Here is a 24,252-nt window from a genome sequence, read left to right as displayed (position 1 = left end):
TAGGTATTAAAGAAGCACACAAAAGAGCTCCCCTGAGAAGACAATTTCAATTTTTTTATTGCACTGTGGCTCCGCAAAACGCTTCAACATCATGAACAACAAAAAACTATTTACGAGAACAAAATACTGATTGCAACAAGAGTGAAGTCCGCATCAGTTCGTGTGAGGAAAAAGACAAAACATGTTTGAATAACTGCTTTTTATGCTAAAGCCGGGGTATTGCATGCAGTTTCTGCTATGACATACCTATGTGCAGTTTAAGTAATCTTAAAAAATTAGCAGTTAGCCTTTAGCAACACAAACTTGAGTCCCAAATAAATGGCACAGGCTGTACTTAATCTGGAGGACAAACTAAACGGTTATCATCCACAATTTCATGAGTCTGCATGTAAATTCACTTTTTGAGATAACTGTCAACTTGATGCTGTGTGCCACTAAAGTGAACAAGAAGTGGGGGAAAAAAACAAGAAAGTCACAGAAAATAAATGTATTGTATCACAAAAGTGGCCTCTAGTATTGATCATATTACAAATTCACTTTGGCTTTTATAATCAGTCTTTAACTATACAAAAATAGACTCCTGTAGAGGTTAAACAATGTTAGTAACTCTGCTCACAGTTGGGGTATTAATGGTTCAGGAAAGCAGTATCTGTCTTTATTACCCTAGAGGTCCCTTCTGACCTCTGCAAGGTCGGCTCAGAGCTTCATACCCAATTTCATGGCCGAGCCAATTTGTGCACCCCTGGTAAGTTGTGATAGCTCTGTTGGTGGGGGAGACAAGCACAAACACATCTGTAACACCAACGTTTCCTCTGGTATTATGACAAATAAACTCCATAAAAGAAAGAGAGTCTCTCACCCTCATGGCTGTAGATATCCAGGGAAGGAATCGGGAAACTTTGGTGTAGACGCCAGGTTTCTTGGCCATAGCACAGCCCGTTCCCCAGCTCACAACTCCGTGCAGACGATACCGGCTGGTCTTGGACAGACAGTCTTCTGCCACGAAGGGACCGCCGCTGTCTCCCTGTGTCACAGGTTAAGAAGGTCAGAAAATCCACCAAGATACAGAAATGCAAGCATATGAATGAGAGGGCACAGAAAGACTAGATTTGTGCACCAAAATACATAAACAGAGGAAAATACAGACCTGACAAGCATCAATGCCTCCTTTCTCATAACCAGCACAGAACATGGTAGTGGTGATCTGGTTGTCGTAGTAATCAGGAGCGTTGCATACGGCATCGCTGATGATGGGCACATGTGCCTCCTGAAGGACATCAGCAAGGTGCCCTGACAGGCAACAAAACTGTCAAACTCTGTAGATATTAGCCGGTCTTTTGTAAAAAAACAATAACAATTGTCATAAAATATAAACTCACTGAAGTATCTGACATTTCCCCAGCCAGTAATTGTTCCCATTTGCCCATCTATTAATCTTTGTCCATGTGTTGGCAGACAGACAGGCTGGATGTACTCTGTAAATGTACATAAAAAGCAAATTACATCATCTTACTGACGTGCACTAATACAGGGGCTGTAATTCTATATGATAAACACTAGGTGGAAGCAATGCCCAAGCGGAAGATCTTCAATTATATAACATGTTATAAATTAACAAGAAGAATTCAACAATTAACCAGCCACGAATCTAACATAAAATATTAGCCCAGAAAAGTTGACATGTGTATATAGTTCATTTAATGTTCTCAGTTAATCTGTACACATGTTATAATTATTCAAATCTGTGCGGTGGGGTCACAAACATTTCCGTGGAAAAGAGATTGCGCTCCTTCTTCCTCATCTGTAAAAACTGTTATCATGAAATCGTGTGTGTGTGTGTGTGTGTGTGTGTGTGTGTGTGTGTGTCTGCCTTCATACCGTTGAACATGAGAGGCTGGGTGAGGGCGAGAACGGCGATGTCCCTGCTGTTGTCGTCGATGTTAGCATCCACAAAGGGCAGGTAGCTGCTGTGGTAAACGATAGTCTTAACCTCCGCCACGTTGGCATTGACAGGTTTGTTGGAGATGGAGCCCAGCAACACACTCCAGCGGTTAAGAAAGCTATACCGCCTAGCACAGGAGATATATACTGCTCTTGTATCGATACAGACAAGAGTTTGCATTTTATGCAGCTCTCTTGCTTACTTGGGGAAGCAGTGTGCTGCAGAGACGATCCAGCGGTTTGAGATGATGGACCCCCCGCACTGGTGGACTCCATCATACTGGAGGCTCACCTGCCAAGGCCAACTTCCCTGCCTGGCATCTACACCACCGACTATACGGTCTGCTGCAAAACTACGCCTGCCGCAGTCTGAGGGGAGAGAGCAGATAGAAAATCAAACAGTGTGGGGGTAATTTTAGGACACAACTGGGGGAAAACAGACAAGATAGGCATAACGGAGGGGATTAGAATGCCAGACAGGATGTGAAAGCATCAAGGAAGCAAAGAAAAACACAAAGATCACGAGAGAAAGAGTAGCCCAGCGTGTGAAATAAGGTGGGAGAGTGTCCAGAGTGTGTCGGACAGTGATAGTATATCTCAGCAAACATCTTACCTTGGCACAAGAGTGTGAGAACCTCCCGGCTCTCACAGTCACTGGAACAAAGACAGACACAGTTAGCAACAACAGCCTGACGTCCAAACTAGCATAGTGCTGATGTTTCTGTGCGTTAACCAAGAAGAGAGGTGGAAGAAAAGGGCAAAGGGAGGACAGTGGCTGTCGGTGCAGCGTCGCACAGACGGGTGGAGCTTACCACGGGAACAACGCGTCTTTGATTTTCTTGCCGTAGCTGAGCTCTTCCTGTTTGACGCAGAAGAACTCGCCACCATCTCTGCTGGCCTCCGGCACTGAAGCAACGGAGTGATTCACCACACTGAAACGCACAAACACACTTCAGTCGCATGTCACAGCATTTAATGCTCAGATAGATCTGTAAAAAAACCATCTCACCTAACAAAACCCACTTCCTCACAGCTGATGCTAGCAAGGAACTCATTGGCTGAGGAGGAACACACCTGGCGCCACCTCTTGTGGGTGGAGTCAAACAAACTGATCCTTGCTGCTTTGTTACAACCATGCAACTAACACAGCGGTAATTTCATTATAATTTTAGATAAATTTCGAATAGAACAATTTTTCAAGAAGTTCTGTCAGATTTCTCTTGTGTGGAAAATAGAAGCGAGACTCTGGCGGTTCTGAAATAAACTTAACCAAACCTTTAAAATACAAACATTAAAAAACAATTGCCTAACTCAAAAAATAAGATTTAATTACACTTCTCCAAAAACAACCACCGTTTTGGTCTTTCTTCCTTTCTTCGTCTTCATGTCTCGGCCATCGTAGTCGCTGTCTGACATTAATTGTAGGTATATAATTATGATATTTCTGTGTAGATTATCTGGGGACCAGTCAGCTGCGTTGCCTTCGTTTAGTTTAATGTTCCAGCAGCGGCGCCTAGTGGACAGAGATGGATTTCGCAGAACGTCACAGAAAATGCCGATGAGCACATTTTTATTATACTTTAAGGTTACTTATAACATAAAATTCGTCTCTCTCTCTTATAGGCAGCAGCAGTTCTTTTTACGGTGCTTGCGATTCAGATCATGAACGAAAATCTCTCAAAAGGTTTTTTTTTTTAACACTAAAAAAAAATCTGAGAAGAGGAAGGAACATGAAATCCTCCCACTTTCGGTTAGTGTTCAACATAAATAGTCCTAAAGCGGTTGGTCGTGCACATTGAGATTATATGGAACTCTGTCGATATAGGCGGATTTTAAGCATGAAAAGTCATATTTTGATTATTCTTGCGACGATATCTGGTGAGTCAACATATTTTGGGTTCAACGTTTCAGGTCAAACCTTCTAATCACTGAGTTTATTTACTTGTATGAAAGGTGCTCAGAGAGGATCCTTGGAAGTGACCTTGGACAGTGATCTGTGCGTTCTGAGAGGGGCGTCAGCGGTGATTAACTGCCGGTATTCCAATCCTTTTCCCAACACTGTCAACCTAGTTGTCTGGAAGAAATTCCAGCAGGTGGCTGGTCGTTGGAGGCGCGTCTCTTTGCCAATATTCGGGGTTTCCTCGCAGCGCTATCGATATTTGGGCAACTACATCAGTGACTGCCGCCTGCAGATAAATGATGTGCAACACGTCGATGCAGGGTACTACTTTTTCAGTTTTTACACTAGGTCCGAAAAGAAGAGTAAAACATCTACTAAGTTGTATGTAAAAGGTAACAACAGGAATAAACCAGCCAGCGAGTGTTTGAATCACCCTTCTAACTTCACCCTTTTCCCTGTGATTCAGAGCTGACGGCTGCTGTGCAGCCGAGCTCCGTGGCGGAAGGCGACGACATCAGGCTGACCTGTGTGTCGGGCTGTCCCACACCAGTGGACGCTGTCTGGTTCAAGGATGAACAACCTGTAAGGAACGAGGTCTTTGTAGCCAGGCGAGAGGACACTGGCAGGTACCACTGTGCTGTCTGGAGACAAGAGAGGGTCAGATCTGCTCCCGTGGCCGTAAATGTACTGTGTAAGCCTGTCACACTTTCTCCTAATTTCATCAACTATCACTGATTCAACATCTGCTTAATTAAACTGTTCTGCAGAAGTCACATTAATCAATTTTGAAAACAGCAATTACTGATGTGTATAAACTGAAATAAAAATAAGAAATGTGTCTGAAAAAAGATGCCATTCCACCTTTACATACTCTTTTCTATCCATATTTCACTGTATCCTTCAACCTTCCGGCTCATCCCTCCATCAGATCCTCCTGACAGAGTGACCTTGACCATCAGTTCACCCGGCAACGTCGTCAGAGGAAGTTCGGTGGTTCTCACCTGCCACAGCGACGCCAGCCCCCCGGTGAGAAACAACGGGTACAGCCTCTACAGGGAAGGGCGCTTCATCGGGTCGGGGCAGACCTACACCATCCCTGACGTGCAGCCGGATCACAGCGGGCGGTACCACTGTCAGGCCTGGAACAGCATCAGCAGCAGAGGGGTGGACCATTTTAACTCCTCTGTGGTCCTCCTCCAGGTCTACTGTACGTATCTGGACATAAACTCAACACATTTCTGATGATGACGATGTGACTGTGTGGGATCCCGTTCTTCTCCCAGACGTCCCGGAGAACATTTCCATTACAATTAACCCAGCCCATGTGGTGTGGGGCAGCAGTGTGAATCTGACCTGCTCCAGTGATGCTAACCCCCCTGCAGATACCTACATCTGGTACAGAAATACAAACTCCAGCAGCTCCAACGGGCTGCAGGTGGGCTCAGGTCAGGTGTTGTCCATTCCCTCCATGGAGGCGCTGCACTCTGGACTGTACCTCTGCCAGGCCAGGAACCAAGTGGGGGGGAAGAACTCGACCGAGGTGCTGCTGGCCATGGTGGATGAGGAGCAGCGGGGTTTGTGTCTGGTAGAGTTTGCAAAGATAACTAGGTTAAAGTGATTAAATGGTGACATGTCTGACCTCCTCAGGTAGCCAGACGCTCCCAGCTGTGGTCGGAATTGGACTCGCTCTCATCGTAGCTCTTGTGGTCGCCCTCTTTTTGTTCTGGTGAGTCAGTCATTAATGAAGATGCTGCACTTTTCTCCACTCAAATGCCATTTTTATTTCTTCTCCTTTTCTGGGCGTCGTATGACGTTTTTCTTTGTCCAGAATTGCCACATGTGGGCTAACCCTCATTTCCTTTACCAAATAAAATAACACATTTCTCTTTGATGCGACCAAGTTTTGATCAGAGCTTTCAGAAATCTTTTTTTCTTCCACCATTAAATGAGCTAGACAGATTAGGAGAGTCCGTTCCAGAAACTTTCCCGCTGTTTTCACGCTGCTACTTTCAAGGAAACTTTAGTCAAAATGTGATCTGGAAGAATGAGCTATATTCTATATTTATATGTTTGTTGTTGTCTCAGCAGGTGGAAAAAAAGGCGCCTTCATCAGAAGGCGCTTGATGAATCCAACGTCATATACAGCAACATCCAAAGGCCAGACTCCGCTCTGCCAGACGTCGCTTGCCATACGATCCCTTCCTCCTCCTCCTCTCAGTCTCCGGCATCCATCGGAGGCGAGGTGATCTACTCATTAGTGAACATCAAATCCAGAGATCTGGAGGGGCTGAGCGACAGTCCAGATGTGCAGGGCTCACGGTAGGTTCACTGTTCCAGTCTGGCGGTGGCTGTTTTCACACTTTAGCACTTTTCACACTGCAATAGTTGCATTAAAAATGCCCTGATGAAGCATTAAATTTGTGGTTAGAACTTTGAGGAACTCTCTATTTTGAAGAGCCATCTAGAGTGAAGCTGATTAAGTTTAAGGAAGTGTTGAGTACGTGGGGAATTTGACATGCAGGCAGCACAGTTTGTTCTTGGTTTGGTTTATGAATAGAAGGGTGAAAACAACAGCACCATGTAAAAGGAAGCAAAGTGTGTTCGTAATGTTTGGTTAATTTATCCCCACAGGTCCAAAGGAAAAAACAGCATTGACAGTGTGATCTATGCTACAATTTCACCACGATGACCCAGGAACTAACTGTATCGATCATTTTAATTATTTTATATTTGGTACATTTCTGAACAAGGACTCAGTCTTGCCTAATTCTTTACAACATAAAGATTAACAAACTTTGTTAAATATCTGACTTTTACAGTTATAATTTCTTGATGTTTCAGCTCTGCAGATTTGAACGCTGCTCATCTTTCAGGCATTTTCAACCAGGACACAGGCCGTGCCACAATAGGCATTAAAGAAGCACACAAAAGAGCTCCTCTGAGAAGACGATTTCAATTTTTTTATTGCACTGTGGCTCCGCAAAATGCTTCAAATAAACATCATAAAACAAAAAAGTATTTACAACGAGAACAAAATACTGATTGCAACAAGAGTGAAGTCCGCATCAGTTCGTGTGAGGAAAAAGACAAAACATGTTTAAATAACTGCTTTTTATGCTAAAGCCGGGGTATTGCATGCAGTTTCTGCTATGACATACCTATGTGCAGTTTAAGTAATCTTAAAAAATTAGCAGTTAGCCTTTAGCAACACAAACTTGAGTCCCAAATAAATGGCACAGGCTGTACTTAATCTGGAGGACAAACTAAACGGTTATCATCCACAATTTCATGTAAATTCACTTTTTGAGATAACTGTCAACTTGATGCTGTGTGCCACTAAAGTGAACAAGAAGTGGGGGGAAAAACAAGAAAGGCAAAGAAAAGTCACAGAAAAAAAATGTATTGTATCACAAAAGCGGCCTCTGCAATATCTGATCATATTACAAATTCACTTTGGCTTTTATAATCAGTCTTTAACTATACAAAAATAGACTCCTGTAGAGGTTAAACAATGTTAGTAACTCTGCTCACAGTTGGGGTATTAATGGTTCAGGAAAGCAGTATCTGTCTTTATTACCCTAGAGGTCCCTTCTGACCTCTGCAAGGTCGGCTCAGAGCTTCATACCCAATTTCATGGCCGAGCCAATTTGTGCACCCCTGGTAAGTTGTGATAGCTCTGTTGGTGGGGGAGACAAGCACAAACACATCTGTGACACCAACGTTTCCTCTGTTATTATGACAAATAAACTCCATAAAAGAAAGAGAGTCTCTCACCCTCATGGCTGTAGATATCCAGGGAAGAAATCGGGAAACTTTGGTGTAGACGCCAGGTTTCTTGGCCATAGCACAGCCCGTTCCCCAGCTCACAACTCCGTGCAGACGATACCGGCTGGTCTTGGACAGACAGTCTTCTGCCACGAAGGGACCGCCGCTGTCTCCCTGTGTCACAGGTTAAGAAGGTCAGAAAATCCACCAAGATACAGAAATGCAAGCATATGAATGAGAGGGCACAGAAAGACTAGATTTGTGCACCAAAATACATAAACAGAGGAAAATACAGACCTGACAAGCATCAATGCCTCCTTTCTCATAACCAGCACAGAACATGGTCGTGGTGATCTGGTTGTCATAGTAATCAGGAGCGTTGCATACGGCATCGCTGATGATGGGCACATGTGCCTCCTGAAGGACATCAGCAAGGTGCCCTGACAGGCAACAAAACTGTCAAACTCTGTAGATATTAGCCGATCTTTTGTAAAAAAAAAACAAAACAATAACAATTGTCATAATATAAACTCACTGAAGTATCCGACATTTCCCCAGCCAGTAATTGTTCCCATTTGCCCATCTATTAATCTTTGTCCATGTGTTGGCAGACAGACAGGCTGGATGTACTCTGTAAATGTACACAAAAGAAAATTACATCATCTTACTGACATGCACTAATACAGGGGCTGTAATTCTAAATGATAAACACTAGGTGGAAGCAATGCCCAAGCGGAAGATCTTCAATTATATAACATGTTATAAATTAACAAGAAGAATTCAACAATTAACCAGCCACGAATCTAACATAAAATATTAGCCCAGAAAAGTTGACATGTGTATATAGTTCATTTAATGTTCTCAGTTAATCTGTACACATGATATAATTATTCAAATCTGTGCGGTGGGGTCACAAACATTACCGTGGAAAAGAGATTACGCTCCTTCTTCCTCATCTGTAAAAACTGTTATCATGAAATCGTGTGTGTGTGTGTGTGTGTGTGTGTGCCTTCATACCGTTGAACGTGAGAGGCTGGGTGAGGGCGAGAACGGCGATGTCCCTGCTGTTGTCGTCGATGTTAGCATCCACAAAGGGCAGGTAGCTGCTGTGGTAAACGATAGTCTTAACCTCCGCCACGTTGGCATTGACAGGTTTGTTGGAGATGGAGCCCAGCAACACACTCCAGCGGTTAAGAAAGCTATACCGCCTAGCACAGAAGATATATACTGCTCTTGTATCCATACAGACAAGAGTTTGCATTTTATGCAGCTCTCTTGCTTACTTGGGGAAGCAGTGTGCTGCAGAGACGATCCAGCGGTTTGAGATGATGGACCCCCCGCACTGGTGGACTCCATCATACTGGAGGCTCACCTGCCAAGGCCAACTTCCCTGCCTGGCATCTACACCACCGACTATACGGTCTGCTGCAAAACTACGCCTGCCGCAGTCTGAGGGGAGAGAGCAGATAGAAAATCAAACAGTGTGGGGGTAATTTTAGGACACAACTGGGGGAAAACAGACAAGATAGGCATAACGGAGGGGATTAAAATGCCAGACAGGATGTGAAAGCATCAAGGAAGCAAAGAAAAACACAAAGATCACGAGAGAAAGAGTAGCCCAGCGTGTGAAATAAGGTGGGAGAGTGTGTCGGACAGTGATAGTATATCTCAGCAAACATCTTACCTTGGCACAAGAGTGTGAGAACCTCCCGGCTCTCACAGTCACTGGAACAAAGACAGACACAGTTAGCAACAACAGCCTGACGTCCAAACTAGCATAGTGCTGATGTTTCTGTGCGTTAACCAAGAAGAGAGGTGGAAGAAAAGGGCAAAGGGAGGACAGTGGCTGTCGGTGCAGCGTCGCACAGACGGGTGGAGCTTACCACGGGAACAACGCATCTTTGATTTTCTTGCCGTAGCTGAGCTCTTCCTGTTTGACGCAGAAGAACTCGCCACCATCTCTGCTGGCCTCCGGCACTGAAGCAACGGAGTGATTCACCACACTGAAACGCACAAACACACTTCAGTCGCATGTCACAGCATTTAATGCTCAGATAGATCTGTAAAAAACCCATCTCACCTAACAAAACCCACTTCCTCACAGCTGATGCTAGCAAGGAACTCATTGGCTGAGGAGGAACACACCTGGCGCCACCTCTTGTGGGTGGAGTCAAACACACTGATCCTTGCTGCTTTGTTAAAACCATGCAACTAACACAGCGGTAATTTCATTATAATTTTAGATAAATTTCGAATAGAACAATTTTTCAAGAAGTTCTGTCAGATTTCTCTTGTGTGGAAAATAGAAGCGAGACTCTGGCGGTTCTGAAATAAACTTAACCAAACCTTTAAAATACAAACATTAAAAAACAATTGCCTAACTCAAAAAATAAGATTTAATTACACTTCTCCAAAAACAACCACCGTTTTGGTCTTTCTTCCTTTCTTCGTCTTCATGTCTTGGCCATCGTAGTCGCTGTCTGACATTAATTGTAGGTATATAATTATGATATTTCTGTGTAGATTATCTGGGGACCAGTCAGCTGCGTTGCCTTCGTTTAGTTTAATGTTCCAGCAGCGGCGCCAAGTGGACAGAGATGGATTTCGCAGAACGTCACAGAAAATGCTGATGAGCAAATTTTTATAATACTTTAAGGTTACTTATAACATAAAATTCGTCTCTCTCTCTTATAGGCAGCAGCAGTTCTTTTTACGGTGCTTGCGATTCAGATCATGAACGAGAATCTCTCAAAAGGTTTTTTTTTAACACTAAAAAAAAATCTGAGAAAAGGAAGGAACATGAAATCCTCCCACTTTTGGTTAGTGTTCAACATAAATAGCCCTAAAGCGGTTGGTCGTGCACATTGAGATTATATGGAACTCTGTCGATATAGGCGGATTTTAAGCATGAAATGTCATATTTTGATTATTCTTGCGACGATATCTGGTGAGTCAACATATTTTGGGTTCAACGTTTCAGGTCAAATCTTCTAATCACTGAGTTTATTTACTTGGATGAAAGGTGCCCGGAGAGGATCCTTGGAAGTGACCTTGGACAGTGATCTGTGCGTTCTGAGAGGGGCGTCAGCGGTGATTAACTGCCAGTATTCCAATCCTTTTTCCCACGCTGTCACCACAGTTGGCTGGTGGAAACAATATCAGGTGGTTGGTTATAGGTGGCCCGGCTCTTTGCCAAATTTCGGGGCTTCCTCGCAATGCTATCGATATTTGGGCGACTACATCAGTGACTGCCGCCTGCAGATAAATGATGTGCAACACACCGATGCAGGGAACTACTCTTTCAGTTTTTCCACCTGGTCCGAAACTCAGACGAGTAAAACATCTACTGAGTTGGATGTAAAAGGTAACAACAGGAATAAACCAGCCAGCGAGTGTTTGAATCACCCTTCTAACTTCACCTTTTTCCCTGTGATTCAGAGCTGACGGCTGCTGTGCAGTCGAGCTCCGTGGCGGAAGGCGACGACATCAGGCTGACCTGTGTGTCGGGCTGTCCCACACCAGTGGTCATTGTCTGGTTCAAGGATGGACAACCTGTAAGGAACGAGGTCTTTGTAGCCAGGCGAGAGGACACTGGCAGGTACCACTGTGCTGTCCAGGGACAAGAGAGGGTCAGATCTGCTCCCGTGGCCGTAAATGTACTGTGTAAGCCCGTCACACTTTCTCCTAATTTCATCAACTATCACTGATTCAACATCTGCTTAATTAAACTGTTCTGCAGAAGTCACATTAATCAATTTTGAAAACAGCAATTACTGATGTGTATAAACTGAAATAAAAATAAGAAATGTGTCTGAAAAAAGATGCCATTCCACCTTTACATACTCTTTTCTATCCATATTTCACTGTATCCTTCAACCTTCCGGCTCATCCCTCCATCAGATCCTCCTGACAGAGTGACCTTGACCATCAGTTCACCCGGGAACGTCGTCAGAGGAAGTTCGGTGGTTCTCACCTGCCACAGCGACGCCAGGCCCCCGGTGAGAAACAACGGGTACAGCCTCTACAGGGAAGGGCGCTTCATCGGGTCGGGGCAGAACTACACCATCCCTGACGTGCAGCCGGATCACAGCGGGCGGTACCACTGTCAGGCCTGGAACAGCATCAGCAGCAGAGGGGTGGACCATTTTAACTCCTCTGCGGTCCTCCTCCAGGTCTACTGTACGTATCTGGACATAAACTCAACTCAACACATTTCTGATGATGACGATGTGACTGTGTGGGATCCCGTTCTTCTCCCAGACGTCCCAGAGAACATTTCCATTACAATTAACCCAGCCCATGTGGTGTGGGGCAGCAGTGTGAATCTGACCTGCTCCAGTGATGCTAACCCCCCTGCAGATTCCTACATCTGGTACAGAAATACAAACTCCAGCAGCTCCAACGGGTCGCAGGTGGGCTCAGGTCAGGTGTTGTCCATTTCCTCCATGGAGGCGCTGCACTCTGGACTGTACCTCTGCCAGGCCAGGAACCAAGTGGGGGGGAAGAACTCGACCAAGGTGCTGCTGGCCATGGTGGATGAGGAGCAGCGGGGTTTGTGTCTGGTAGAGTTCGCAAAGATAACTAGGTTAAAGTGATTAAATGGTGACATGTCTGACCTCCTCAGGTAGCCAGACGCTCCCAGCTGTGGTCGGAATTGGACTCGCTCTCATCGTAGCTCTTGTGGTCGCCCTCTTTTTGTTCTGGTGAGTCAGTCATTAATGAAGATGCTGCACTTTTCTCCACTCAAATGCCATTTTTATTGCTTCTCCTTTTCTGGGCGTTGTATGACGTTTTTCTTTGTCCAGAATAGCCACATGTGGGCTAACCCTCATTTCCCTTACCAAATAAAATAACACATTTCTCTTTGATGCGACCAATTTTTCATCAGAGCTTTCAGAAATCTTTTTTTCTTCCACCTTCAAATGAGCTAGACAGATTAGGAGAGTCCGTTCCCGAAACTTTCCCGCTGTTTTCACGCTGCTACTTTCAAGGAAACTTTAGTCAAAATGTGATCTGGAAGAATGAGGTATATTCTATATTTATATGTTTGTTGTTGTCTCAGCAGGTGGAAAAAAAGGCGCCTTCATCAGAAGGCGCTTGATGAATCCAACGTCATATACAGCAACATCAGCAGGCCAGGCTCCGCTCTGCCAGACGTCGCTCGCCATACGATCCCTTCCTCCTCCTCCTCTCAGTCTCCGGCATCCATCGGAGGCGAGGTGATCTACTCATTAGTGAACATCAAATCCAGAGATCTGGAGGGGCTGAGCGACAGTCCAGATGTGCAGGGCTCACGGTAGGTTCACTGTTCCAGTCTGGTGGTGGCTGTTGTCACACTTTCAAACTTTTCACACTGCAATATTTACATTAAAAACGCCCTGATGAAGCATTAGATTTGTGGTTAGAACTTTAAGGAACTCTCTATTTTGAAGAGCCATCTAGAGTGAAGCTGATTAAGTTTAAGGAAGTGTTGAGTACGTGGGGAATTTGTCATGCAGGCAGCACAGTTTGTTCTTGGTTTAGTTTATGAATAGAAGGGTGAAAACAGCAGCACAATGTAAAAGGAAGCAAAGTGTGTTTGTAATGTTTGGTTAATTTATCCCCACAGGTCCAAAGGAAAAAACAGCATCGACAGTGTGATCTATGCTACCATTTCACCACGATGACCCAGGAACCAACTGTATCGATCATTTTAATTATTTTATATTTGGTACATTTCTGAACAAGGACTCAGTCTTGCCTAATTCTTTACAACATAAAGATTAACAAACTTTGTTAAATATCTGACTTTTACAGTTATAATTTCTTGATGTTTCAGCTCTGCAGATTTGAACGCTGCTCATCTTTCAGGCATTTTCAACCAGGACACAGGCACTGCCACAATAGGCATTAAAGAAGCACACAAAAGAGCTCCTCTGAGAAGACGATTTCAATTTTTTTATTGCACTGTGGCTCCGCAAAACGCTTCAAATAAACATCATAAAACAAAAAAGTATTTACAACGAGAACAAAATACTGATTGCAACAAGAGTGAAGTCCGCATCAGTTCGTGTGAGGAAAAAGACAAAACATGTTTAAATAACTGCTTTTTATGCTAAAGCCGGGGTATTGCATGCAGTTTCTGCTATGACATACCTATGTGCAGTTTAAGTAATCTTAAAAAATTAGCAGTTAGCCTTTAGCAACAAAAACTTGAGTCCCAAATAAATGGCACAGGCTGTACTTAATCTGGAGGACAAACTAAACAGTTATCATCCACAATTTCATGAGTCTGCATGTAAATTCACTTTTTGAGATAACTGTCAACTTGATGCTGTGTGCCACTAAAGTGAACAAGAAGTGGGGGAAAAAACAAGAAAGTCACAGAAAAAAAATGTATTGTATCACAAAAGTGGCCTCTAGTATTGATCATATTACAAATTCACTTTGGCTTTTATAATCAGTCTTTAACTATACAAAAATAGACTCCTGTAGAGGTTAAACAATGTTAGTAACTCTGCTCACAGTTGGGGTATTAATGGTTCAGGAAAGCAGTATCTGTCTTTATTACCCTAGAGGTCCCTTCTGACCTCTGCAAGGTCGGCTTAGAGCTTCATACCCAATTTCATGGCCGAGCCAATTTGTGCACCCCTGGTAAGTTGTGATAGCTCTGTTGGTGGGGGAGACAAGCACAAACACATCTGTAACACCAACGTTTCCTCTGGTATTATGACAAATAAACTCCATAAAAGAAAGAGAGTCTCTCACCCTCATGGCTGTAGATATCCAGGGAAGGAATCGGGAAACTTTGGTGTAGACGCCAGGTTTCTTGGCCATAGCACAGCCCGTTCCCCAGCTCACAACTCCGTGCAGACGATACCGGCTGGTCTTGGACAGACAGTCTTCTGCCACGAAGGGACCGCCGCTGTCTCCCTGTGTCACAGGTTAAGAAGGTCAGAAAATCCACCAAGATACAGAAATGCAAGCATATGAATGAGAGGACACAGAAAGACTAGATTTGTGCACCAAAATACATAAACAGAGGAAAATACAGACCTGACAAGCATCAATGCCTCCTTTCTCATAACCAGCACAGAACATGGTAGTGGTGATCTGGTTGTCATAGTAATCAGGAGCGTTGCATACGGCATCGCTGATGATGGGCACATGTGCCTCCTGAAGGACATCTGCAAGGTGCCCTGACAGGCAACAAAACTGTCAAACTCTGTAGATATTAGCCGATCTTTTGTAAAAAAAAACAAAAAAACAATAACAATTGTCATAAAATATAAACTCACTGAAGTATCCGACATTTCCCCAGCCAGTAATTGTTCCCATTTGCCCATCTATTAATCTTTGTCCATGTGTTGGCAGACAGACAGGCTGGATGTACTCTGTAAATGTACACAATAAGAAAATTACATCATCTTACTGACGTGCACTAATACAGGGGCTGTAATTCTAAATGATAAACACTAGGTGGAAGCAATGCCCAAGCGGAAGATCTTCAATTATATAACATGTTATAAATTAACAAGAAGAATTCAACAATTAACCAGCCACGAATCTAACATAAAATATTAGCCCAGAAAAGTTGACATGTGTATATAGTTCATTTAATGTTCTCAGTTAATCTGTACACATGATATAATTATTCAAATCTGTGCTGTGGGGTCACAAACATTACCGTGGAAAAGAGATTGCGCTCCTTCTTCCTCATCTGTAAAAACTGTTATCATGAAATCGTGTGTGTGTGTGTGTGTGTGTGTGCCTTCATACCGTTGAACGTGAGAGGCTGGGTGAGGGCGAGAACGGCGATGTCCCTGCTGTTGTCGTCGATGTTAGCATCCACAAAGGGCAGGTAGCTGCTGTGGTAAACGATAGTCTTAACCTCCGCCACGTTGGCATTGACAGGTTTGTTGGAGATGGAGCCCAGCAACACACTCCAGCGGTTAAGAAAGCTATACCGCCTAGCACAGAAGATATATACTGCTCTTGTATCCATACAGACAAGAGTTTGCATTTTATGCAGCTCTCTTGCTTACTTGGGGAAGCAGTGTGCTGCAGAGACGATCCAGCGGTTTGAGATGATGGACCCCCCGCACTGGTGGACTCCATCATACTGGAGGCTCACCTGCCAAGGCCAACTTCCCTGCCTGGCATCTACACCACCGACTATACGGTCTGCTGCAAAACTACGCCTGCCGCAGTCTGACGGGAGAGAGCAGATAGAAAATCAAACAGTGTGGGGGTAATTTTAGGACACAACTGGGGGAAAACAGACAAGATAGGCATAAAGGAGGGGATTAAAATGCCAGACAGGATGTGAAAGCATCAAGGAAGCAAAGAAAAACACAAAGATCACTGAGAGAAAGAGTAGCCCAGCGTGTGAAATAAGGTGGGAGAGTGTCCAGAGTGTGTCGGACAGTGATAGTATATCTCAGCAAACATCTTACCTTGGCACAAGAGTGTGAGAACCTCCCGGCTCTCACAGTCACTGGAACAAAGACAGACACAGTTAGCAACAACAGCCTGACATCCAAACTAGCATAGTGCTGATGTTTCTGTGCGTTAACCAAGAAGAGAGGTGGAAGAAAAGGGCAAAGGGAGGACAGTGGCTGTCGGTGCAGCGTCGCACAGACGGGTGGAGCTTACCACGGGAACAACGCGTCTCCTGATTTTCTTGCCGTAGCTGAGCTCTTCCTGTTTGACGCAGAAGAACTCGCCACCATCTCTGCTGGCCTCCGGCACTGAAGCAACGGAGTGATTCACCACACTGAAACGCACAAACACACTTCAGTCGCATGTCACAGCATTTAATGCTCAGATAGATCTGTAAAAAACCCATCTCACCTAATCAAAACCCACTTCCTCACAGCTGATGCTAGCAAGGAACTCATTGGCTGAGGAGGAACACACCTGGCGCCACCTCTTGTGGGTGGAGTCAAACACTCGGAGATGCTGGTCCGCAGAATTTACCTGGACTGCGAGGAGATGGTGGGAACGTATGGTCACGTCCCTCCAACCACACTGAAATGTCTCTCAAACCTCTGTACGGTTTCTGACGTTACTCACCCTCGTACAGACCTGCGCCTTCTTCCATTGTGAAGTACGAAACTGCAGAAAAAGGCTAAAAACTGTTATCTGACGCAGCATTTGAGCACAAGTGATCACTTTCATCACATGTTCGCATTTGTGTTCTGACCTATGACCCAGGCGACGGCTCCGATGGCTCCCAAAGTCATCAGCGTCATGCACACTCCAAGCACACGGCAGGGGGTCAACACACAGGTCAGAGAGATTCCTCTGTTCCCTACAGACAGTACAGTGGACACAGGTGAATTTACTCAATCCTGACAGAAAAAATGGACCAAATAAACCAAATACAGGTGGTTTGTACTTAAATATCAATATATTGGGGTATTTTTTTTAAACATACAGTAACCTGTCCTCTCCGTGGCAGCACAGACAAGACAAATAACAAAATGTCTGATTTCAGTTTACAGACCCAAAGTAAAAGAGATGGAACATTTCCTGGCAAAGACTGGAAAGTACAAATGACACTGGTTCGATCAATAGTCTAAAGTCTGCAATCCTCCACAGAGCGAGAACAAACGCTCAAGCGAGGATACGGTGCCATTATGTCGCGTCTGCACGCACTCACAACCCCCCTTTTAACTTTGGTTCTGCTCGCTGGTGGGCAGCTTGACCCTCACAGTTAACACGTTTTTTTAAATTTAGTAAAAATCCTGATCGGAACTGTCAGTGAAAACATCCCGATGTGCCAGTTCAAAGCAGAAAGACACAAAGCTGAAGGTTTGCCAGATGTTCTCTTTGTCCCGCAGGACTGATCTGACACTCATGACCCCCCCTTGACATTGTTTCTGGTCACCTCATAAAAGGAGGGTTCTGTGTTTGAGTCCTCTATTTGGAGTTCACGTGTTCTTCCAGGTTTCCTCCCACAGTCCAACAACAAGCACATTAGGGCATTTGAGGCTCTATAGAGCTGCTCAGAGTGAGTTTGAGTCACCTGTCCAGGGGGGTAATCCCAGTGACCACTGTATCAGACTCCAGCATCCCTAAAAGCAGATTAGTAACACGTGGTGGCTGATGGTGGATGGATGCTGATAGAATCAACAGTGGCCACAGAAGGACATAATACCTTTATAATCGAGATTAACACTAGATATGTAGCATTTAAATGTGCATTTATTTGTTATTTTACTCCAAAACAGTGTTTGATATCAGCAAAGGCTACATGTTGCCTCAGCGTGTCAGGAAATAAGTGCAGATAGTCTCAGAGAGGACATTCTGGACGCTGGTTTCCTTCCTCTGACTGTTTCACATTACTTTCCCTGATCAAGTCAAGCTTTGGATAAACAAAATGTCCAGTTTGGGCAGTCTGGAATATCATATATACGCCTAATCGGACTCTTTTATCTTCAAATCATCACCACACACCTTCTGTCTTCCTCTGAAATAATAGAAGCTCAGAGATTGAGATTGAGTTTACCTTTCCTTTATCTGCCTCTACCCAACCACCACCTCATTCCTGCCCCCACCTGACTTTTCTTCCCCGTCCTCTAAACGCTGAGCCAGCGCGATAATGGCGTCATTGTTCCGAAGGTTTGTTGAAGCAGCCGGAGGACAAAGGGAATCCAGGGAAAAGTGGGAACAAAACACAGTTAGGTTAACGTGCGTTTGGCGCCGCTCAGAATATTTTCAGATGCTCATTCTCACGGTTTTCCAGAATAAACTACAAACTACGAATTTCAGCCATTACAGCTTCTCCCGCCAGCCCAGCTTCGCCCCATTTCATAACAGAACAGGGACTCTATTGTGTCCCCTTCAACAGAGACCACCTCCACCTGTGAGCATGCATGCGTGTTATGAGGCTCTCCTACGTCACCCTGGTGAGCAGCGCACACTCCAACACTAAACACTTAGAAATGCCGATTCTTCCATGTAACTGGCATTTGACACCTTTCTTAACTTGTTGAGGCTGTTGCCATGTTTCATTGTCCCGGAGAGTAAATAAATCCTGCAAGAGCAGGAAGAATGAATCACGACGATCATTGCTGATTGTGATATTTTGGGTTCTGATTTTCCACCACAGGATCACAACCAGCCAGAATCTGCACACTGGAAATGGTTCCCTGTGTCACTGTTAGCTTTGTTTTTTTATTTTTAAAAAGAAAGCAAGGATTGGATTCCAAAACCATCCCGATGGACCATCAAAAACACGGCTGAGCCAGCTTCCTCGTGCGGTCCAGTTTAAATAGGCCATGAAAGACGGGCCCTTCCTGGAAGTGAACACTGATGTGGTCATAGCAAGACGGTGCAGGCAAACACAACCGGAAACATGAATCACACACAATCACACACAACGGTTGCCATGGTAGGAAAGTTAAAATAAACACAATTAAGGCGGCGTAATAAATGTCAGCCCGATATAAAGGAGCTACACACATTGCATGACAATGTGATTGTTTTTGTTCCCCTAGTGCACACATGTTCATTGAATGTACGCGTGAGGGTAAATGCACAGGAAGGCCCACCTGACCTATGCTCAGACACACACCACCCAAACCGCACCAGATGTGCCACTCCTCGAATGAGCCATCTTTAGCCTGTAATTACACACACATAGAAGCCTTGCCTGACTCACCACATATGGGTGGACCCCCACATGCTACAAAATGTTAGGCTGGCTATGCCACTGTACATAACGTACGCTGCAACACATCCCTCAGGCTCTGGGGATGAAGGAGACGGTTATTTTGTTCCTGGCTTTGTCGTGCTGGCCGCTCGATTTGCAAGGTAGGAGAAATTGCTCCAAAATCGTCTGTGGTCCAAAATTTTTTAGATTTAAATGGTTGTACTGGAGCCGCATCTGTCGAGAGTGTAGAATGACTATTGCGGTTTTAGCTTTGCATCTTTGCATAAAAAAGAAAGGTTTGAGGGGTCTTTGTTGACAGCATGTTGTAATTATGCTCAACTAGAAGGAACGAGCCCCACGTGTTGACACAAGTATCATGTTTCTGTTGGTCTTTACTGTATTAAGAATGTTACAATAAGTCTACGTCAGCCACGTGAACCGAGCAGAGGGTCGGTTTTGTCCAAAGAAGTTAATGGTTAACTGCCAAGTGGGCTGATGTCTGGTCCCAAAAAACAACAGCATGTGCCTAATATGACAGCACAGCATTTGAATCTGAGTGTGTGTGTGTGTGTGTGTGTGTGTGTGTGTGTGTGTGTGTGTGTGTGTGTGTGTGTGAGAGAGAGAGAGAGAGAGAGAGGAGGGACAGGGGACAAAAGGCAGCAAGAACAATATTGCACTCACCTATCTTCCCCTCAGTCATAACTTTCTCAGCATACATCTCGATAGGACAGGAAATTTACGTGGTCGCGATAGGAAACTGTCCTTGTCTCCTTGGCTTGTCTCCTCAACAAGTATATGAGCTTAGTCAAAAGCCACGAGCACTTATCTGCAAAAATAAGGAGTATCAAACAAATGGGGTCCCCTTATACGTGAATGTAAATGAAAATCTACAGATTATGTTATTCTAATTAGAGATTATTACGAATTTTCGTTTTTTTTAAATTGCACCCGCATACTAAATATTCAGCAAACAGAATGCATGGACTAAAATAATAAATATATAATAGTGCAAAATATTCAAGCCAGCTGATTTTGGGCTACAAAGATATTAAAATTAGCATAAGCATGCCACCAAAAATCTGGATAAGAACACGAGAAGCTCTATAGAAAGCGACTCACCTGTGGGTTCTCAGCCCCAGTCTCCACCTGCTCTGGTTACGTTTCTCACTGCGCTTTGACGGAGAATTATAAAAATTAATTTATAAACTCCGGCAAATTTTCTGCTTCAGATTTAGTCGACGACACTCTCGCAACTCCAGCACAGTTAGATCCCACTTTTCAGTAACATAAATCCTTTCTTTCTGCTGTTTTTTCACAAGTTAGTGACCCCACGGAATTAAAAAATAAACCAACAACACGAGAGGGATTTTCAGAAAAACCAGCTTGAATCAGCCAAAACCACCTGCGGCTGCTTCTAACAGAAAAGATTGACACATTTGGAAGACAACGTTTGCGAGCTCGGAGGATCTGTGAGCTCGTCCCGCGGCGTGCAAGAGAGGGGCGCGGGTGACGTCACGGTGGGACGTCCCGGAGTGGACGGAGGGCGCTCGCCCACATACCTTTGTCAGGTGAGCGCACGAGCGTCGCGAGCATCACGAGGACACTCTGAGCTCTGTGTCACCGATTAAAAATAAACTCATTTAATTATTTAATTCATTGATCTTGATGGTGAACTCGCAGCTTATTGGTTTATCATCCGTTTTTATGTAAAATACATTATTTCCGCAGGTTTGTAACCCGCGTCACCACTGAGGGCCCTTATTGGTGGGGAAATAAAGGGAAGTTGAACCGTCTGACGCTCTTTCTTCGGAAGACGAGGAAGAGGAACAATAAAGCAAAAAGAAGGGCGAGCAGAAGAACCTAAGAGAAGGTGTCAGACCCCAGCGGGATCAATCAGTCAATCAATCAGTATTTATAGAGCGTCTGTTACAATCAGAAAGGTTTCTAGGCCTTTACAGAATCGCAACAGTGGCAAGGAAAAGATGGAGACGTCACTGAGCTGCTGGCTGCTTCTCACTCTCTGTCTGAAATGTAAGAGTTTTAACCCAATCTATGGAAAATAGCCCTCTATCTATCTGTTTGCTTTGTTGTCATTCAGCTTCAGTTTTCCTGCAGATTAAGTTTTAGCCTGTATGGGAAACATAAGAGAGCATTAATCTAACTTTATATATAAATGGCAGCAGTAGTTTCGGAGATAAATCTTCATGTAAACTATGGATTCCTCACCCTAAAAGCTAAAGGCCCTTCTACCAGTCTTTAAAGGCATTAATTCGATTTTCAGGATTCCAGCCAATGAAATGTGATGTATATTTTTTCCTCTCCTCTTTAGCCACTCTTGCCGGCGATTGGTCAGTTCAGCTCCCCGTCAGGCCCGTCTGTGCTGTGGTCAGGTCATCTGTGGTTCTTCCTTGTTCCTTCGACTTCCCTCAAAGTTCTAATGAAAGCGAGAAGGTTGGAGGGCTTCTTGCTCAGGTAAAATGAATAAAGAGGCCAGTGCAGGTAGCTAACATTAAACACAGTGAATAAAGCTGTGCTAGACTTTAAACCAATTTTTGTTGGCGTTTTTATAATGTGTCCGTTGTTTCAGGATGACGGAGGAGAAGTGCAACAGTACAAAGTTCTGTCTGAGATGTGGTGTCTTGGAAACAGCCGCTGTGTCACACCAAAGTATCGACTTAGACCAAACCTTTCAATCCTTTCAGCCCAGGATTAACAGGATTTTAACGAAGCATCTGTACTTGTCCCTGTGTCTCAGATACGTTTTCCACAGTGCCGGAATCTTGCTCGATCCATCCTTCATGGGCAGGGTGGAGTACTTTGGACAACCAGGAACAAATAACTGCTCTCTGAGGATTTCTGATCTAAGACAGTCGGACAGCGGAACATACGTGTTCTATCTGATCACGGATCATCCAACGGAGAAGATGCCGGATCAGAGCGGAATACAGCTGCTGGTGGCAGGTAGGGGGAATTTTATTTATTGGTCCAAACCCATTATTAACACCAAAGGAACCATATGAGATGGATGTGAGCCTAAAAGACCCCAATAACAGGTTCTGTGTTCAAACCTCAACCCTGAACCTTCCTTGGTGGGGTTTTCCCTAAGGCCGTGTGCCTGTAGTTTTCCTCCCCATTCTCCATTTTCCCCTCAAAAAATATTAATATGAGCCAAAGTGAGATACAGATCTTCTAATCTTCAGCAGTGACAAAGCAGACTATTCCTCTATTCTGACTTTTTGCATCAGTAGCAGGACTCTCAGTCAGTCACCATCAATCTCTTACCTCACGCCATAGTAACAGTTGCTACGTGGTGTCACCAAAGCAAGACAACAGCAGAACATTCAGTGAGTGAGTTCATTCGTGAGAACATATTCATCGGTTTATTTTGGCGAGGTCTGGGATCTGATCATTCGAGCTGTAAAAAAAACTAGAATTGAAATTAATGCATTTGATGAATCATTAAAATTAACTGCAGGATCTGAAATCTTGCGTTTATCGAGAGGAAACTCACAGGAAACCTGCAGAGACGAAGTCGGGCATTTGCTGCTAAAGTCTTAAAAGGGGATTTAATTAAATGAATGTATAAAAATTGCATTTAATTTCCCAAACTGTAATTAATAAATGCACTTTGTGCTTCACTCTCAGACTCCTCTGGTGCAGTCACGGTCGCAGCAGGTCCATCCAGCAGGGTCACCGAAGGCGAGGCCTTAAGGCTGGCCTGCTGCAGCCCGGCAGCTGGGCAACGGGTCGATTACACCTGGTTCAAGAGCGCAGCCGTCGGTCCAGGACACCCCGGTCAGGTGTGGAACATCAGCCAGGCCACTTCTGCTGACTCCGGAGGCTACGTCTGTCAGACACGGACCGGAGACCAGGCACAGAACTCCACGGTTCTGAACATCGAAGTGGAGTGTAAGTGACCTGTTAGCTGGGGGACAACCAAGAATGTGTGAGACAGAACCACTCATGGTGCCGTGTCGTTGCCGTCTAGACTCTCCTCGGGACACAGCCGTCTCAGTCTCACCTGTCGGGGGCAGACTTCCCGTCACCCTGACCTGCACCAGCGATGCAAACCCGCCCGTGCGCGCGTTCGCCTGGTACAGAGGCGCGGCGTGTCAGCCGTCTGCGGACAAAAGCTCCCACCCGGCCAGATGGTCCACGGCCGACCCTGCAGGGACAGGCCGGACCTTCAGCACTAGCAACATCCCTGCTGAGGAATACGGAGAGCACTGCTGCGTGGCGGGAAACAGACACGGATCGCAGACTGACACCGTTACTTTACGAAGTCCCAGAAGTATGTTTCCACCAAAACAATTACAATTAATTGCGCATAAATAGGCAGAGGTTTGGCATTTAGGGATGACTCTGCTGCAGCGTGGAAGTGCAGTAACCATCAGCCCTGTTCCTGTTTATTCATTGGTTAATAAATGCACCGCTGACTTGACTCTTTCCGCCTGTTCCAGCCATCACTCCGTCTGACTCGTCAGAAAGCAGACTGTTGCCCATCGGCGTGGGCGTCGGTGTTCTTCTGGTTGTTGTAGCCGTGGCCGTCTGTGTCATAACAAGGTGAGCGAGACGCTGGGGTCTGAGTCGGTCAGCTCACACGCACTGTAACATTAACTGTACCGGTCGTCTCTTTGGCCCTCCAGGAAGCAGAAGTCAACAAGACAAAGCTCGTATGTCCTCGCCCAGACGAACCCAGTGGTACCCTGAGAGGAGGCGGTGAGAGGATAAGGACTGCAAAATCAACCCCGAGAAAAACAGAAGCTATTTATTTTGTGACTTAAGTTTGGTAGTTTTCCCTCTCGTGAAGAGAAATGACTGCTTGTGTGGCTGCACTGAAGGTATTTTTTACAAGACACAACAATAAAAAAAAAACCCTAAACCTATCAAATGTGGATGTGAATTCCATGACAGAGGTGTTTATCCAGCTCCTGCTGCACCGAAGCAGCCTGTTTGTGATGATGAGGAGTAGAGGAGGAGGATGGAACACACAGTTCTAATGATCCAA

At 44.8% G+C, this 24,252-nt stretch overlaps 5 protein-coding genes and 1 pseudogene across 9 annotated transcripts; 3 read left to right on the top strand and 3 right to left on the bottom strand.

Moving 5' to 3' along the window:
* Positions 1-39: 39 nt before the first annotated feature.
* Positions 40-3,357, bottom strand: LOC101065267 (serine protease hepsin-like). Its single transcript, XM_029838530.1, has 10 exons — positions 3,295-3,357; positions 2,951-3,081; positions 2,754-2,873; positions 2,555-2,595; positions 2,145-2,310; positions 1,879-2,069; positions 1,380-1,475; positions 1,148-1,290; positions 860-1,024; positions 40-761 (listed from the first exon to the last, which is right to left on the bottom strand). Exons 1-10 carry the CDS (start codon positions 3,355-3,357, stop codon positions 717-719), a joined length of 1,161 nt encoding a protein of 386 aa, XP_029694390.1. The 3' UTR covers positions 40-716.
* Positions 3,358-3,675: 318 nt separating this feature from the next.
* On the top strand, positions 3,676-6,859 carry LOC115250291 (B-cell receptor CD22-like). Its single transcript, XM_029838246.1, has 8 exons — positions 3,676-3,819; positions 3,895-4,233; positions 4,308-4,532; positions 4,770-5,048; positions 5,125-5,415; positions 5,489-5,567; positions 5,927-6,160; positions 6,473-6,859. Exons 1-8 carry the CDS (start codon positions 3,747-3,749, stop codon positions 6,528-6,530), a joined length of 1,578 nt encoding a protein of 525 aa, XP_029694106.1. The 5' UTR covers positions 3,676-3,746; the 3' UTR covers positions 6,531-6,859.
* On the bottom strand, positions 6,682-10,093 carry LOC115250346 (serine protease hepsin-like). Its single transcript, XM_029838529.1, has 10 exons — positions 10,031-10,093; positions 9,687-9,817; positions 9,490-9,609; positions 9,291-9,331; positions 8,890-9,055; positions 8,624-8,814; positions 8,142-8,237; positions 7,904-8,046; positions 7,616-7,780; positions 6,682-7,517 (listed from the first exon to the last, which is right to left on the bottom strand). Exons 1-10 carry the CDS (start codon positions 10,091-10,093, stop codon positions 7,473-7,475), a joined length of 1,161 nt encoding a protein of 386 aa, XP_029694389.1. The 3' UTR covers positions 6,682-7,472.
* A 326-nt stretch (positions 10,094-10,419) lies between these two features.
* LOC105419705 (B-cell receptor CD22-like) lies at positions 10,420-13,581 on the top strand. Of its 3 annotated transcripts, XM_029838234.1 has the most exons (8): positions 10,421-10,553; positions 10,629-10,970; positions 11,045-11,269; positions 11,507-11,785; positions 11,867-12,157; positions 12,231-12,309; positions 12,669-12,902; positions 13,215-13,581. In XM_029838234.1, the coding sequence occupies exons 1-8, from the start codon at positions 10,481-10,483 to the stop codon at positions 13,270-13,272; spliced, it is 1,581 nt and encodes a 526-aa protein (XP_029694094.1). In that variant the 5' UTR covers positions 10,421-10,480; the 3' UTR covers positions 13,273-13,581. The 3 variants fall into 3 exon arrangements, with proteins under 3 accessions (XP_029694093.1, XP_029694094.1, XP_029694092.1); XM_029838233.1 differs by having other exon boundaries at positions 10,420-10,553; positions 11,507-12,157; positions 12,672-12,902; XM_029838232.1 differs by having other exon boundaries at positions 11,507-12,157.
* On the bottom strand, positions 13,521-20,665 carry LOC105416651 (serine protease hepsin-like; annotated as a pseudogene).
* A 13-nt stretch (positions 20,666-20,678) lies between these two features.
* LOC105416652 (sialoadhesin-like) lies at positions 20,679-24,239 on the top strand. Of its 3 annotated transcripts, XM_029838255.1 has the most exons (10): positions 20,679-20,812; positions 20,973-21,114; positions 21,193-21,275; positions 21,574-21,716; positions 21,832-21,911; positions 22,000-22,205; positions 22,884-23,153; positions 23,233-23,535; positions 23,705-23,807; positions 23,891-24,239. In XM_029838255.1, the coding sequence occupies exons 3-10, from the start codon at positions 21,227-21,229 to the stop codon at positions 23,952-23,954; spliced, it is 1,218 nt and encodes a 405-aa protein (XP_029694115.1). In that variant the 5' UTR covers positions 20,679-20,812; positions 20,973-21,114; positions 21,193-21,226; the 3' UTR covers positions 23,955-24,239. The 3 variants fall into 3 exon arrangements, with proteins under 3 accessions (XP_029694115.1, XP_029694114.1, XP_011603692.1); XM_029838254.1 differs by having other exon boundaries at positions 20,973-21,275; XM_011605390.2 differs by having other exon boundaries at positions 20,973-21,275; positions 22,890-23,153; positions 23,891-24,238.
* Positions 24,240-24,252: the final 13 nt, after the last annotated feature.

This window comes from Takifugu rubripes, chromosome 7 (assembly GCF_901000725.2).
Source record: "Takifugu rubripes chromosome 7, fTakRub1.2, whole genome shotgun sequence".
Classification (NCBI taxonomy): domain Eukaryota; kingdom Metazoa; phylum Chordata; class Actinopteri; order Tetraodontiformes; family Tetraodontidae; genus Takifugu; species Takifugu rubripes.
Note: the sequence above shows the minus strand (reverse complement) of the source record. Positions and strands in the feature narration are given on the sequence as shown.